This window comes from Mesoplodon mirus (assembly GCF_964341445.2).
Source record: "Mesoplodon mirus genome assembly, chromosome: 3".
NCBI classification, from domain to species: Eukaryota; Metazoa; Chordata; class Mammalia; order Artiodactyla; family Ziphiidae; genus Mesoplodon; species Mesoplodon mirus.
Window position 1 is genome coordinate 47,251,676 of NC_138978.1, and position 15,050 is coordinate 47,266,725.

General features: G+C 47.4%; 1 protein-coding gene across 1 annotated transcript; it reads left to right on the forward strand.

The window, feature by feature from the left end:
* The first annotated feature begins 4,955 nt into the window (after positions 1-4,955).
* Positions 4,956-12,356, forward strand: GPX7 (glutathione peroxidase 7). Its single transcript, XM_082614052.1, has 3 exons — positions 4,956-5,156; positions 9,968-10,229; positions 11,688-12,356. The coding sequence occupies exons 1-3, from the start codon at positions 5,022-5,024 to the stop codon at positions 11,849-11,851; spliced, it is 561 nt and encodes a 186-aa protein (XP_082470178.1). The 5' UTR covers positions 4,956-5,021; the 3' UTR covers positions 11,852-12,356.
* The last annotated feature ends 2,694 nt before the right edge of the window (positions 12,357-15,050 follow it).

Consider the following 15,050-nt stretch of genomic DNA (forward strand, 5'->3'; position numbering starts at 1 on the left):
TCCAATTCAGCAAAGAAGACACTTGTGTCATTGACTAGTGAAGTTCCAACATGTCTTTATTGTTTCACTTTCATCTTACGATTAATGCAAACGAAAATATCAACAAACATTCATCCTAGAACTATCCTTGTTCAGCAGTTGCAGCCATTAGTTGGCTGCCAATACAAGTTTGGGAAAAATCGATTAAAGCATTCTGTGAGAATAAATTGGCCATGTGGAATTCACAATAAGGAGTATTGTATATTTTATTATCATTTGTGAATTATTTGCTATGCATCATTTATATGAGTAAACTTTATAATAAACTTCTATGGGTACACACACACATGCGCGCACACACACACACATACACCTTTTTTCCCCTAGGGAGCCAGTTGTTAAACATTTACCAGCAAAGCACTGCTAATCGTTAACTCAAACTTAACATGTCCAAAAGTGAACCCTTGATGTCCCATTGCAAACCAGTTGTCCCTGCTGAATGAAGATGGTGTCTTCATCTCATTTAATGGCAACTTCATCCTTCCAGTCGCTCTGACCAAAAACTTTGAAATCATCCATGAGTCTTCTGTTTCTCTCATACCCTACATCCAACCTATCAGGAAATCCTTTTGCCTCTACTTTCACAATACATTCAGAATCTGACTACATCCCACTTCTACTGCCATCACTTTGATCTAAGCCTCCATGCTCCCCCACGTGGATGATTGCAATAGCCTTCTGACTGGTCTCCTTATTTCAATACTGCAGTCAGAGTGATTCTGTTAAAATAGAAGTGTCATTCCCCTGCTTAAAACTCTTCAATGGCTTCCCACCTCACTCAGATTCCAAGCCTATATCTTTAAAATGCCTTATAAGTCTCTGCCCCCACTCCCATCCCATTACCCCTCTAACCTCATCTCCTGCTACGGTTCCCCTCCCTCACTCCACTGCAGCTACACTAGCCTCCTTGCTGTTCTCCAAACACATCACTTCCTGCCTCGGGGACTTTTACTTGTTTCCTCTACGTGTAATGTTACTTTTCTTCCAGTTTTCCCCATTGTTTGCTCTCTTTCTTTGATCTTTGCTCAAATGCCACTTTCCCAGTGAGGATCCCTGATCGCTTGAATTAAAGTTGCAATCCCTTCCCACCCACCACCACATTCTCTATCCCTCTCTCTTGCTTATCACCATCTAATGTACTATATGTTCCATATTATAAATTTTAGTTATTATCCTTTCCTGTCCCCACTAGAATGTAAGTTCAAGAATTTTTTGTCTGTTTTATTAACTACTATATTCCTGGCCCTTAAATTAGTGTCTTGTACATAGTAGGTACTCAACAATTTGTTGAACAAACAAAACATTAATAGGTATTCTAAATACCCATAAAAAGCTTCTTTGAGCTTGTTATGGGAAAGAGGAATATGGGGGGATCCACAATTGAGTTCTCTACTCCTCCAGGTGCTCAGCTGAGACTGTGTGTGCATTTGTCTGTGCCTGTAGGTCTCCTGTTTGTATAGATGGACCACCTAGAAATAGCTGTGCTCTTTCAGGAACACCAAAAATTCATAGTGGACTGAAAATAAAATGATAAAATATACACTGTTGGCTAAAATCAACATTTCATATTAGATTCCAACATAGCCAAGTAGTAAAAGTCACCAGAAGGTTTAAGAAGAATGAGTATTTACCGAGTAGCTAGTATGTGCCTGGGAGCACAAAGATGATTCAGGTACAATCCTGCCTGCCCCCAAGGAGCTCACAGTCTGATGGGGAAGGTAGGCCATGGAAACAGACAACTATACAATATTATCATCATCCCTCTAACAGGAAAATGTCCTAAGTACAAAGGCAACAGAGAGGAGAGAATGATTTACGTGTAGTAGCAGAGGGGGATGTTATCTGAGCTAGGTTCTGAAGCATGATTAGGGAGGAGGGAAAATCCCAGAGAGAAATGTACAAATGAGAGACATTTCATTATAATATTTTTCCCCCTCTGCTTACCAGAAATGCCTACCTATCTGGACTTCAACAGGAAATAGCCTGGCCAAGCTTGCAGAACTCCAAGTTGTGTGGAGCAGAATTTGAGAACTCCTGGTTATTGGGACACCCAAGGAAAGGAGACCAAAAGATTCACAAGGGCAAAGCAGAGAAGAGCGGACCATTTAATTCCACAGGACCCATCAGAGGCTCAAGACTACCACAGGAAGGATGTGAGAAAGGAGTATGAAGAGCAGAAGTACTTTATTTCTGCCTTGGCCCTTGCCTAGGGTACCCTTTTTCCTATTCTCTACCTCTCCGTGTAATGTTATCTGCTTCTGAAGAGAGAGGTTGATTGGTAGTACAGAAAGATCTCATGTTCTGAATCTGAAGTCCCGGGTTTGAGTCCTGTTAACTGTATAATCTTGTGCTCAGCTTCAAAATCTTTGCTTGCCACAGTCTAGAGCAGGGGTCCCCAAGGCCCGGGCCACGGACCGATACCAGTCTGTGGACTGTCAGGAACCGGGCCGCACAGCAGGAGGTGAGCGAGCGCGGGCGAGTGAGTAAAGCTTCATCTGTATCTACAGCCACTCTCCATCCCTCGCATTACCGCCCGTGCTCCGCCTCCTATCAGATCAGCGGAGGCTTTAGATTCTCATAGGAGCTCGAACCCTATTGTGAACTGCGCATGCGAGGGATCTAGGTTGTGTGCTCCTTATGAGAATCTAATGCCTGGTGATATGAGGAGGAGCTGAGGCAGTGATGCTAGCACTGGGGAGCGGCTGCAAATACAGATTGTCAGTAGCAGAGAGGTTTGACTGCACAGAGACCATAATAAATCAATTGCTTGCAGACTCATATCAAAACCCCATCAGTGAGCGGCAAGTGAAAACAAGCTCAGGGCTCCCACTGATTCTGCATTATGGTGAGTTGTGTAATTATTTCATTATATATTACAATGTAATAATAATAGAAATAAAGCACACAATAAATGTAATGCGCTTGAATCATCCCGAAACCATCCCCCGCCCCACCCCCAGCCCGTGGAAAAATTGTCTTCCACGAAACCAGTCCCTGGTGCCAAAAAGGTTGAGGACCGCTGGTCTAGAGAGTGAAGTCCAAGCTCCTTGGCTTGGCTCTCAAGACCCTTCTCCATCTGGCCCCTGATGATCCCTCCAGCCTCATCTACCCCAAACCCCTTCTCAGCCAACAGCCAAGCACTTCTCTTGGGCTTTGTGTCTTCACAGACACTGTTCCCTCAGCTGACATCTTTCCCCTCCTCCTTCCCAAACTGGAGAATTCCCATTTCTCTTTCAAGACATGATTCTGGTGTGACTACCCCCAGGAGGCTTTTCCTGACGGCTAGTTTAGCAATGGCCACAAAACCCCAGAGCTTCCTCTATCCCAGCATGTGGAGCACATCTGCTCTTGCCCCTTACTATCCAGAGGAATCTTTCTACAACATAGGACTTACTGCCTCTCCCCTGCTTAAGAAAGGAAAGAAGTTTCCTTTCTTGGCTTAAAGACCATAATCTTCACTGTGGCCTGCCAGGTCTGTGTGACCTCACCCCTGCGCTGCCTCTCCACCTTTCTCTTCTCACCCTTTGCTCTCTCTGCTCCAGCCAAACTAGTCTTTGTTTCTCAATGCACCATGTTTCTCTCTCAGGATCTTTGCACTTGCTTTACCCTGGCTAATTTCTACTCATTCTTCAGAGCTCACCTCAAAACTTCTTTCCTCTGGAAAGCCCTCCTTGTACCCCCTCCCCAGGCTAGTTTAGGTGGCACTTACCACAATAGTAATTTTAGAGCTATTTATGAATGATTTGATAACTGTCTCCCCCATGCTGTCTTGTTCATCACTGCACTAGAGGCACCTAGAACAGAAGCTGGTGTAGAATGGGTTATCAAGAAATGTTTGTTGAATGACTGTGTAAGTGCTTAGCCTGTACCGCATTACATGAAAGCTCCAGTTTTCTCAAGCCAGCCTGTGAGCTCCTGGAGAACTAGTACAGCGTCAGCACCCAGCACCGTGCTTGCCACTTAGTGGGGCTCCATAACGGTTTTCCAAGTTTGGGAGACACTGTGAAGTGCCGCCCAGATCCCCCATCAGTGAAGACTTGTAACACCAGCTATTGGGAATGCTGTCAGTGAAGAGCCTTTAACTGTCAGCCCCCCAGGGACAGGGCCCCCTTGGCTCCTGTCATAGCCCTTCCCAGATGGCCCCACATCCCATGAAAGATGAAGGCAGGGATATTAGAGGCCCGGTCTGGTCATCTTAGCTCATCTGGGGACAACTCTGATGGGCCATTCTAGTTCCAGAGCCCCTGTGGGGTCAGCCATGACTGTCCTTGGGCCTGCGTGGCCCTCTGGACTTCTTCTGCCCACTCCTGTTCCCTCCCCCTCCCTTCCACAGGTGCGGATCCCAAGGGCACTCCCTCATAAACACCCTGCACTGCAATCTCCATCTCAGAATCTGCTTCTCAGGAACCCATCCTGAAATAGGCCCTCTCTTTTCTCTTCTCCTCTGTCTCATCCCTTTCAGGGGACGTCCATTCATTCACCTAAAGTTCGTAGGCACCATTCAGCTGACAAAAAGTTTCACATCCATTTTTCTATTACTCTCATTCTGTACTGTCTAGGTGCATCAGGAAGGCAACAGATGGAGAAACTGGGGCCCAGAGAGGTGCAGCGACCAGCCTAAGGGCACTGCACTAATTAAAAACTAGCTAAGCTCCCAGATGCAGTTTTCCACCTCCCTTTCCCTACCTAGTCGCTGCATCCTGGAGCAAGAGGGAGCCTCATCGAAATGAATTCCGGTCTCAGTGGGCTGAATCCTGAAACAATGGCTCTAGGGTCCGGGAAGGGGCGCGGAGTCCAACGCTCCCGCAGTACAGATAGGGAGACTGAGGTCCAGAACCCGGCGGTCCACCGCCCGCGGAGAAGAAGGAGGCGCGTCCTGCCCGGCTGGCCGCTTGGATCCGGGGCCGCCTCCTCCCGCCCCCCGCGCCCGTGACCCCAGCCCTGCCTTTGCCCTTGCCACGCCGCCTGCTCGGGAGCGAGTCATGGTGGCGGGACTGGCGGCAGCATGGCTGCTCCTGGCGGCTGCGGCCTGCGCGCAGCGGGACCAGGACTTCTACAACTTCAAGGCGGTCAACATCCGGGGCAAGTTGGTGTCTCTGGAGAAGTACCGCGGCTCGGTGAGTGTCCGCCCGCCGGGCCTCGGCGCCGCCCAGCCGGGGCCTGACGGGGGCGCCCGGCGGCCCGGGACCCTGCCGGGTGTGGCTCCGAGGGGCTCTGGCCGCCCGGCCACCCTGCCCTGGCTCCCCACCCCCACCCAGACATCCCATCGGGCGCGGCGCCCCCAGATCCTGCGCCGGGTCTGTCCCTCCACTACGTGGCATGGCCCGGCGCGCGGTGAAACCCGAAACTCTCGCTGCTGGCGCCGATCTCCCTCCCAGCGATTTTGGGCAACGGGGCCCAGCCTCTCACGCACTGGTCTAAAAAGTAACCCTAGCATCCTAGGGCCTCCCATCCCCAGTTTCCGCGTCCGGAACAGAGGGAGTTGGTGATATTAAGTCCAGTGAGAACACTGTGGAAATGAAAGCTCGGTGCAGAGGGAGTTATCATTTCAGACGCACGGGGACCTTACACAGATCATCCTTTAGAGAGTAGTACACTAAGGCCCAGACAGGAAAGGTCACACAGCGCTAGAAAACACGGAGCCTGGAGGAGAACGGCTTATCCATCCGTGGCGTACTCTAGGCAAACTTTTAAGCTGGCAACTCAGGCTGAGATTTAAGTGTCATCCAGTATAACTGCTACCTGCTTACCGAGAGGGAATCTCAGCTCAGAGAGGACTTGAGAGAGGAAGTGTGCCTGGGTGAGTCTCTGAAACAAGAGTGAGTTTTAGTAAGACCAAGAAGAGCATTCCAGGCAAAGAGAACTGTCAAATGCCAAGACTCAGAACTAAACAGCAAGAATGGTGATGCTGGTGGGGAGGTCTTCAGGCAGTTGTGCTTGAAGGAGTATAAAGCATGAGGGTGAAAGATGAGGCTGAAGAGGTTAGGGAGGGACCAAGAGGGGCCTTGAACGCTACATTCAGAGACCGAAATGTTGCACTGTGTGTAATGAAGAGCCCTCCAAGTTCACTTCTCAAGGTGGGCCTCAGGCTGTGGTGTGGAAAGTGCGGGGAGTTGGTTTCTAATGGACAGGGAGGCCCAGCATCCAGATTTGGATGGACCACACAAACACACACAAATGGCTGTTAGCATTCTTCTCCCAGGAGCAAGGCCATCCTTAGTGAAGAAAGTACTCTCTAAGCCTTGGAATTCTCAATTATCCTGGGAGTACTGGGGATAGTAGTCCTTGTCCTGATTGGCACCCCCTCCAGGTATTGTGAGTTTCAAATGAGGTGACAATGTGGAAGCACTTGGTAGAGTGCTCTGTGCTTGTGTTTGTTGGGCCCCAGCAGGAACCTCATCCAGGACTCAGGGCAAAGGGCCAGTAAGAGCAGGGCCCATTGCGATTCAGGCCTTCCCTTCCCTCTGGTGCAGCTCACCAGAGAGCCCCAGGTTTAGCACTTGACCAGCTCTGCTACTCATTAATTCATTATTTATTGTTGAGCACCTACTGTATACTAAGTACTGTGCCAGCCCTGGGGATACAATGGTGAACAAAACAGCTAAGTTTCCCCTTTAACAGAGCTTATATGCAGTGGAGAGGAGAAAGGCAATAAACAAGGAACGGAGAAATGAACAATGTAATTCCTAATAGTAATAGATGCTAAGACAAAAACAGACAAAAGCTATTTGTTTTCAGAAGTAATAAGGCATCCAAGATGTGAGGAACAGAAATCCTGGAGAAAAATTACCTGGAAAGTAGTCCCAGGATTCTGAGTGTTTTCATCCTCTAGGTCACTGGTAAATCCTAAAAAGCATTGGAGCAAGAGGCCTAGAAATCAATCAGAAAGAAACTGAAAAAAAAAAAAAAACAAAAAAACAAAAAACGAAGTCGCACACCTGCTACGAGGTAAAGTTAGAATTTGAACCCAGGCAGTCCAGTTCCAGAGCCCATGTCTTAATTTCCAGCTTATTTCCAGCTTTCGAGGGAAACCAGGAACAGTCAGTCCAGGGAACCTGTAAGTGAAACTATGTGTTAACCCAAGCTTGGTTTGCCACTTGGGCAATATGGTCATTCATTCACCTGCAAATAGCTACTGGCTCATTATGTGTATTTTACCATGGGTTTTTTAAAAATTGGAAACAAAAAGCACTGGCTTCTTTATAGGCACTACATGCCTGCCACTGGATCCAGCCCTGGAGACATAGCCACAAGCAAAATTGTATGGTTTGTGCCCTCACGCTAACTGGGAAGACAGTCATTTAGACCAGTGTTGAGTGTAGATAAATGGGTGACACTCAGGAATGCCCTTGCCTACACTGTGAGGTTATGTACATATAGGCCTGAGTGTCGTGTGTATGTGAATGGTTCATTTGTTTGCTTGCTTCTGTGTAGTCATCTGAGTCTGCATCTGTGCTGGTATATGTATATGTAAATTTACTGTGTGTATTTAGGTGTATCTGTCTGTGTTTTGGTCACTTTAAAGATAAGCTTTTTGGGGCTTCCCTGGTGGCACAGTGGTTGAGAGTCCGCCTGCCGATGCAGGGGACACGGGTTCGTGCCCCGGTCCGGGAAGATCCCACATGCCGCGGAGCAGCTAGGCCCGTGAGCCATGGCCGTTGAGCCTGCATGTCCAGAGCCTGTGCTCCGCAACGGGAGAGGCCACATTAGTGAGAGGCCCGGGTACCGCAAAAAAAAAAAAAAAAAAAAAAAAAGATAAGCTTTTTGGATTCAGGCACGGAAATAGAAATAGGATTTCCCTCCTTCCAAAAGTATGGACAGACACACAAGATGTAGGTTAGAAATAAACAACCTTTAATGCTCTCAATGCCCAAGAATCCAGTAAAGAAGAAAGAGGAAGACCTCTAACTAGTGAAGGGAGCTACGAGTCCCAGTTTCTCACCACCACAGGCGCAATATGGCATATGCTGACAAAATGGAAGAGGTTGTTCTAACAGCCTGTGGCCCCAAGGAATGGGTGGGGGAGATACAGCACAGTGGTTCTCATCGCCTAGGTCAGTGGTTCTCAGCTGGTGGTGATCTTTTTCCCCAGGGGACATTCAGCAATGTCTGTAGACATTTTTGATTGTTAAGACTAGGCATCTAGTGGGTGGAGGCCAGGGACGCTGCTAAACATTCTACAATGAACAGGACAGCCACCTCACAACAAAGATTATCCAGCCCCAAGTGTCAGTAGTGCTGAGGTCGAGAAACCCTGTCCAGCCTCAGCAGTCTGTGCCTGAGTATGTCCAGTGCCCCAGGCTGCCCCTGGAAGGTGGCCCTCTTTATGGAGCCAGCTGGTATAATCCTGCCTCTTCTTAAAAGTGGCCAGGACTTCCCTGGTGGCGCAGTGGTTAAGAATCCGCCTGCGGGCTTCCCTGGTGGCGCAGTGGTTGAGAGTCCGCCTGCCAATGCAGGGGACACAGGCTCGAGCCCTGGTCTGGGAGGATCCCACATGCCGCGGAGCAACTAGGTCCGTGAGCCACAACTACTGAGCCTGTGCATCTGGAGCCTGTGCTCCGCAACAAGAGAGGCCGCAATAGTGAGAGGCCTGCGCACCGCGATGAAGAGTGGCCCCCGCTTGCCACAACTAGAGAAAGCCCTCGCGCAGAAACGAAGACCCAACACAGCAAAAATAAATAAAATAAATTAATAAACTCCTACCCCGCCTGCCGATGCAGGCGACACAGATTCGATCCCTGGTCCGGGAAGATCCCACATGCCGTGGAGTAAATAAGCCTATGTGCCACAAATACTGAGCCTGAGCTCTAGAGCCTGTGAGCCACAACTACTGAGCTTGCATGCTGCAACTACTGAAGCCTGCGCGCCTAGAGCCCATGCTCCGCAACAAGAGAAGCCACAGCAATAAGAAGCCTATGCACCGCAGCAAAGAGTAGCCCCCGCTCGCCGCAACTAGAGAAAGCCCGCGCACAGCAACAAAGACCCAACGCAGCCAAAAATCAATCAATCAATAAATAAAATTTTAAAAATAATAATAAAATAAAATAATAAAATAAGAAGTGGCCAGAGAGATAGGGCTTGGCTACCTAAACACAGGGTGAGAATTTAAATCCTTTAATAATATATAACTAGAAGCTAAAAACATAGCATTGGTGCCAAAATTGTAACTGCAGTAATATAATCAAGTTCCATCAGCCAGATTTATATTTATCACTGAAAGGCAATAAATAAATATATTATAAGGCAATCATAAATGTAAGGGTTAGTCTAGTGATAGAAGAAAGTGGTGGTATTTGTTTGCCGGAGGGAGAGGGGCAAAAAGGGATTGCCCTGAGGTTCTTGGGATCCTTTTATCAAGAAAACCATGTCTGTCTATGTACCCATTCAGGTGATCATATATATGTGCACACTTACTTATTCATTCAGCACATACTTTCTGAGACCTTTCCATGTGTCAGGCCCAGTAATGAAGTGAACATAGCTCCTGCCCTCAGTGGGTTCACATTCTAGAAGGAAGACCAACACATGTATAGGCAACTACAGTGTAGAATGATGAGCGCTAGTTGACTGAGCCAGAAATTGAACCCAGGTCTGCCTTTTCTCTCTCCTGTATCACTTCCTGATGTGAGTTCACCAGTATGTGTGCCTCTCTCTGTCATGGTGTTCTGTGTGTTTGTGGGTATGTGTGATGTGTGCTAATGTATCTTTGTGTCGTGGGGCACAGGCAATACCCATTCATGTGTATTGTGTACTTATTCTCATGAATGTTTATGTATGTGTTTCACACATGTATAAGACCCTACATGTTTATGAGAGAGAGCATTAATTGTTGAGGGGGCATCACATATGTGGGCATGTCAGGCCATGTACAAGAGTGTGCCTCTTCACTGGTTTGTGTATGTGTCTGGGTTTTGCTTTTGCCACCCAGGTGTCCCTGGTGGTGAACGTGGCTAGCGAGTGTGGCTTCACAGACCAGCACTACCGGGCCCTGCAACAGCTACAGCGGGACCTGGGGCCTCACCACTTCAACGTGCTTGCCTTTCCCTGCAACCAGTTTGGCCAGCAGGAGCCCAACAGCAACAAGGAGATTGAGAGCTTTGCCCGCCACACCTACAGTGTCTCTTTCCCCATGTTTAGCAAGATCACAGTCACCGGCACTGGTGCCCACCCTGCCTTCAAGTACCTGATCCGTGAGTCCTGAGCCTTTCCCTCACCTTCCTTCAGCTGGCTGAGGCTGTGGCTCCCTGGGCAGCAGAAGCTACTGGCTGGCTGGATGACCTGGGGCCCCTTAGACCCACACAGGCGGGTTGATGGTCTGTTCTAGCACTAATCTTTGAGGATGAGCTGAGGAGTGTTCCTGCTTAAGAATATCTCCGCCCCTGCTGCCTTGCAGTTCTCCCTCAGAGTCACTCTTGCAGACTTCTCTGGGCTCCTGTTTCCATCTGCAGGGGCTCCTAGAAGGAGACTGGACCCTCAGATTTTAGTCAGTGTGAATTAGTTGAGCTTATGGACTTAGCTGCAGGCAGGGGACGCCACATGCCTGGAGAAGGCCGGCCCGTATCTCCTGTCCTGAGTCAGAGGCAAAGTGTGTAGGCCACAGGAGAGAAACCTTCTGAGCTAAAATACCAGATCTTGGGAATTCCCTGGCAGTGCGGCAGTTAGGACTCGGCACTTCCACTACCCGGCCTGGGTTCAATCGCTGGTTGGGAAACTAAGATCCCAAGCAAGCTGTGTGGCGCAGCCATAAAAAAAACCAAACAGATCTTAATATTTGAGAAATAGATTCCTTCTGCAGAAGGCTCAGAACCACAAAATGGGGTCATTAGCCAAGCTTGTCATTAAGTACTGTTTCCTTTCTCAGGCCTTTCCCTTCCTTTGGGGGTTCCATTTTTGCCTTCTCTCACCTCCTATTCCATGCTTCTGGTTGCCTTCATATCCCTCACTACCACCCCCTGCCAATCCATTCACCTGGAAGAGTAAATAACAAACAACAGTGTAGCAAACAAAAGGTCCCTTACTGAGGCAATTTGAATTTTGCTTTGTGGGTCAATCCTAATATTTGGTTTTTTTCCCCTGTGTGTTTTTATTAGTTCCTTCTCAGTTCCCATAGTTATAGATCAAACCTGGCTGTACTTTAGAAGCACCTGGGGAGCTCTTAAAAATGCATTAGCCTGAGACCTACTGAAGCAGAGTCCAAGAATCTGTTTATATTAACCCCCCTCCTCCACCACCACCACCACCATGATTCAGATGCAGGGAGTCCATGGACTAACATTTGGAAGCCATTGAGATTTAATCAGAAAACAGGATATAGACTGTGTAGTAGTTTGAGGTCATTAATTAAGGAAGATCTGATATTGCCTTACCCAGCACTTCACAGAATCATAAAGCAGTAGCTCTCAACCTGGGCACCAGATTGCAATCTCCTGGAAAGCGTTTGAAAAATACTGATGCCTGAGTCTCACCCCCAGATATTCTTACTTAAGTGGTCTGGGGGTATGGACTGGTCATCAGGATTTTTAAAAGCTCTCCAGTTCGTTCTAACTAATAGAACCACTACTTCAAGGGAGGGATGGACACCAATAGTGGAATTCCAGGAGAGGGGACACAGGGAAGCACACTTTGCTCTCCTTCTTCCTTTGCTCTAGAGACTTCTGGAAAGGAGCCCACCTGGAACTTCTGGAAGTACCTAGTGGCCCCAGATGGAAAGGTGATAGGGGCTTGGGACCCAACCGTGTCGGTGGAGGAGATAAGGCCCCAGATTACATCGCATGTGAGGAAGCTCATCCTGAAGAAGCGAGAAGACTTATAACTACTTTCCCTCCTCTCCCACTGTCCCCTCCCCTCACTGTTCACGAGTGACCAAAGCAAACTCAAATGGTGCTACAAGGGAGAGACTACTGACTCTCCTTCCTCCACTCTTATCCCACCTACCCCATCACTCCTGTCTGGGGAAAATTCTAGTAGTTTGATTATTTGAATCTTAGAGCAACCTGTAAGAACCCCTGACCAGTGACAGCTCTTGACCAATGACTCAACAACCAATAAGAACCTCTAGCCCCTGAAAACATGTGGCAAATAGAGGTACAAGCAATAATCTCCTACCTGTTATGAACTCTCTAAAATGAGGCCAATTCCTACCTCACAGGGCTGTTGTGAGATTGAGGATGAAAGGCCTATGAAAGTGCCTAGGGCAGTGCCAGCTAACTAGGAGGTGTTCAATAAATGTTTTTTGCATATGAACCAAAAAATAAGTTGTGATCAATGAAAACTTGAACCCAACCTGAATCTCCAGCCATGAGAATCCAGGCCAAACATTTGTTGTTGTTGTTGTTTTCCTATGTGTTTTTTTCAATTACAAAAGTAATACAAATTCATTGTAAAATAAGATGATACAAAATAAAAATGAAACTATCCCCCTCATTTCCTATATGGTCACTCCCTGGAGGTAAACACTGTTAGCAGTTTGGTACCAAGTCTTCCCAGACTTTTTTTTTTATCAAGCCTATCATTATTGCCCAATAAGAATTCACTGACCAAAAGTATACCACAATTACAAACAGGCAAAGGATAAGAACAGATAATTCACAGAGAAATAGAGACGGATAATGAGGATATGAAAAGATGTTCAGCCTCATTCAAGTTGGAAAGATTTTGTTAAACAATACGTGTCATTGGTGAGGATGTGGGGAAACGGGCATTCGCATAAGCTGTTGGTGGGACAACAAACTGGCACAAGTTTTTAGAGGATGACTTGTCAATATCTTTTTTTTTTTTTTTTTTTTTTTTTGCAGTATGCGGGCCTCTCACTGTCGTGGCCTCTCCCGCTGCGGAGCACAGCCTCCGGACGCGCAGGCCCAGCGGCCATGGCTCACGGGCCCAGCCGCTCCGTGGCATGTGGGATCCTCCCAGACCGAGGCAGGGCACGAACCCATGTCCCCTGCATAGGCAGGCGGACTCTCAACCACCGCGCCACCAGGGAATCCCTTGTCAATATCTTTTAAAACAAAATGTTTATATGCTTTGATCCACCATTTCTACTTTTAAAAAACTCCCAAACTGTGCAAATATGTGTGTACAATAATATGTATGTACATTGTTCATAATGGTGAAAATTCGATGCAATTCTTGTGTCCATCAGTATGGTTTGGTAACAAATTACGGTACAAATCCAAATGATAATAATAACTAATACAGGGCTTCCCTGCTGGGGCAGTGGTTAAGAATCCGCCTGCCAATGCAGGGGACACAGGTTCGAACCCTGGTCCAGGAAGATCCCACATGCCGCGGAGCAGTTAAGCCCGTGCGCCACAACTACTGAGCCTGCGCTCTACAGCCCGCGAGCCACAACTTCTGAGCCCGCGTGCCAAAACTACCGAAACCTGTGCACCTAGAGCCCGTGCTCCACAACAAGAGAAGCCACCGCAATGAGAAGCCCACGCACCACAATGAAGAGTAGCCCCCACTCGCCGCAACTAGAGAAAGCCTGTGCACAGCAACGAAGACCCAACACAGCCAAAAATAAATTAATTAAATAAATAAATATTTTTAAAAAGGGAAATAATAAAAATATATATAAAATAATAATAATAATGGTTATTCAAATGAATGAATTAAATTCTATGCTACCATAGAATGTTGTCCAAAAGTGAAAAAATGGCAAGTTGTAATGAACACATGCACACACAAGAAAACACCCAGTACAAACAAGAATAATATTTTTATTAAAAATTTACAATGTTAAGTGTGAGAGAGAGAGAGGGAGGGAAGGAGGGAGGGAGGGATGTAGACCAAACTGTTAATGGTGGTTGTCTGTGAGGGCGTGGGGTGGGATAACAGGAGTCATTCACTTTCTTTGTTAAGTAGTTTTGTAATGTTTGAATTTTGTATGTAAAAATACGTATTTCACTTTTATATAAATATAGAAAAGAGGTGATGAGCAGAGTCACTGATAGGTAATTTATTGGCCAATGAGAATTTCATGTCTACTTCTCCCAAAGTCACTCTTCTAGAAGAAGGAAACTCAGATTCAAGTCTTGGCTGTGCCCTTGACTCACAGGCTGAGCAAATTGTTCCCTCTCTGCTGTCTTCCACTTTCCCACTGGACAGTGAAAGGGTTGAACTGTGCTCAAAGCCTCCCTTAATGATCCTTCCCAAAAGCTGCAAGAGTAAATGAAGGCTTTCTGTGGGCTGACCACACACCACCCTGTGGTGGCCTCCAGCCTGTCCTTACACACCCTCCTCCAAGCTCTGGCTCTGAACATGGTCTTTTCCGCGTGTGTGCAGGTGCACGTGCACGCACACACACACACACAGAGTGAAATCCAGCTATCACAGAAATTTTTGTGATGAACACCTCAGAACCACATTCTCAGTGGAGATTTCTCTGACCTCACCCTACTTGACCTGTCAGCCACTTCTGACATTGCTGATTGTATGACTCTTCTCCCTGACACATTCTCTTCCCTTCTTAGTTTTCCTGCCCCTGTCTTCTCTTGGCTTTCCCCCATCTCTCTGAGCGCTCCTTCCTTCTTGATGTCTGTCCATGACTCTTCCTCCTCTGCCCACTCCTTCCCTGTTGGTCTTCCTTAGGCTTCCTTAGGCAGGTCCCTTTTCTCACTTCATATACTCTTCCACAACCATCTCATTTTTTCTCATGGTTTTGACCACCGTCTACACCCTGATGATACCTAAATCTCTACCTTGTGTCTATGCTGGACTCATACCCACTTGCCTACTGGGCATGACTAGAGACACCTCAATTCAGTGTCTCCAGAACTAAACTCATCACCTCTCCCTGACACACCCGCTCTCCCTTATCCCCAGCCTTCACAAACCCCCTAAGCCTTTCCTTCCACACACCACTCACTCACTCACTCACCACATTCTCATTGTTTCAGCAACTGCCTTCCTTTCTCTCCTCAGCACAGTCCTTGGCCCTTAAATTTAATTACATGGGAAGCATTTTGAGCACTGGCTCCATGCTGTCCCTGCCTAGACCCTATCTGGAA

Excerpts from the sequence above, each read along its gene's own strand:
- GPX7 (XM_082614052.1), top strand. The coding sequence starts at position 5,022 with ATGGTGGCGGGACTGGCGGCAGCATGGCTGCTCCTGGCGGCTGCGGCC. Across the intron at positions 5,157-9,967 it reads TGGAGAAGTACCGCGGCTCG|GTGTCCCTGGTGGTGAACGT; the intron begins GTGAGTGTCCGC and ends TTTGCCACCCAG. Across the intron at positions 10,230-11,687 it reads TGCCTTCAAGTACCTGATCC|AGACTTCTGGAAAGGAGCCC; the intron begins GTGAGTCCTGAG and ends CCTTTGCTCTAG.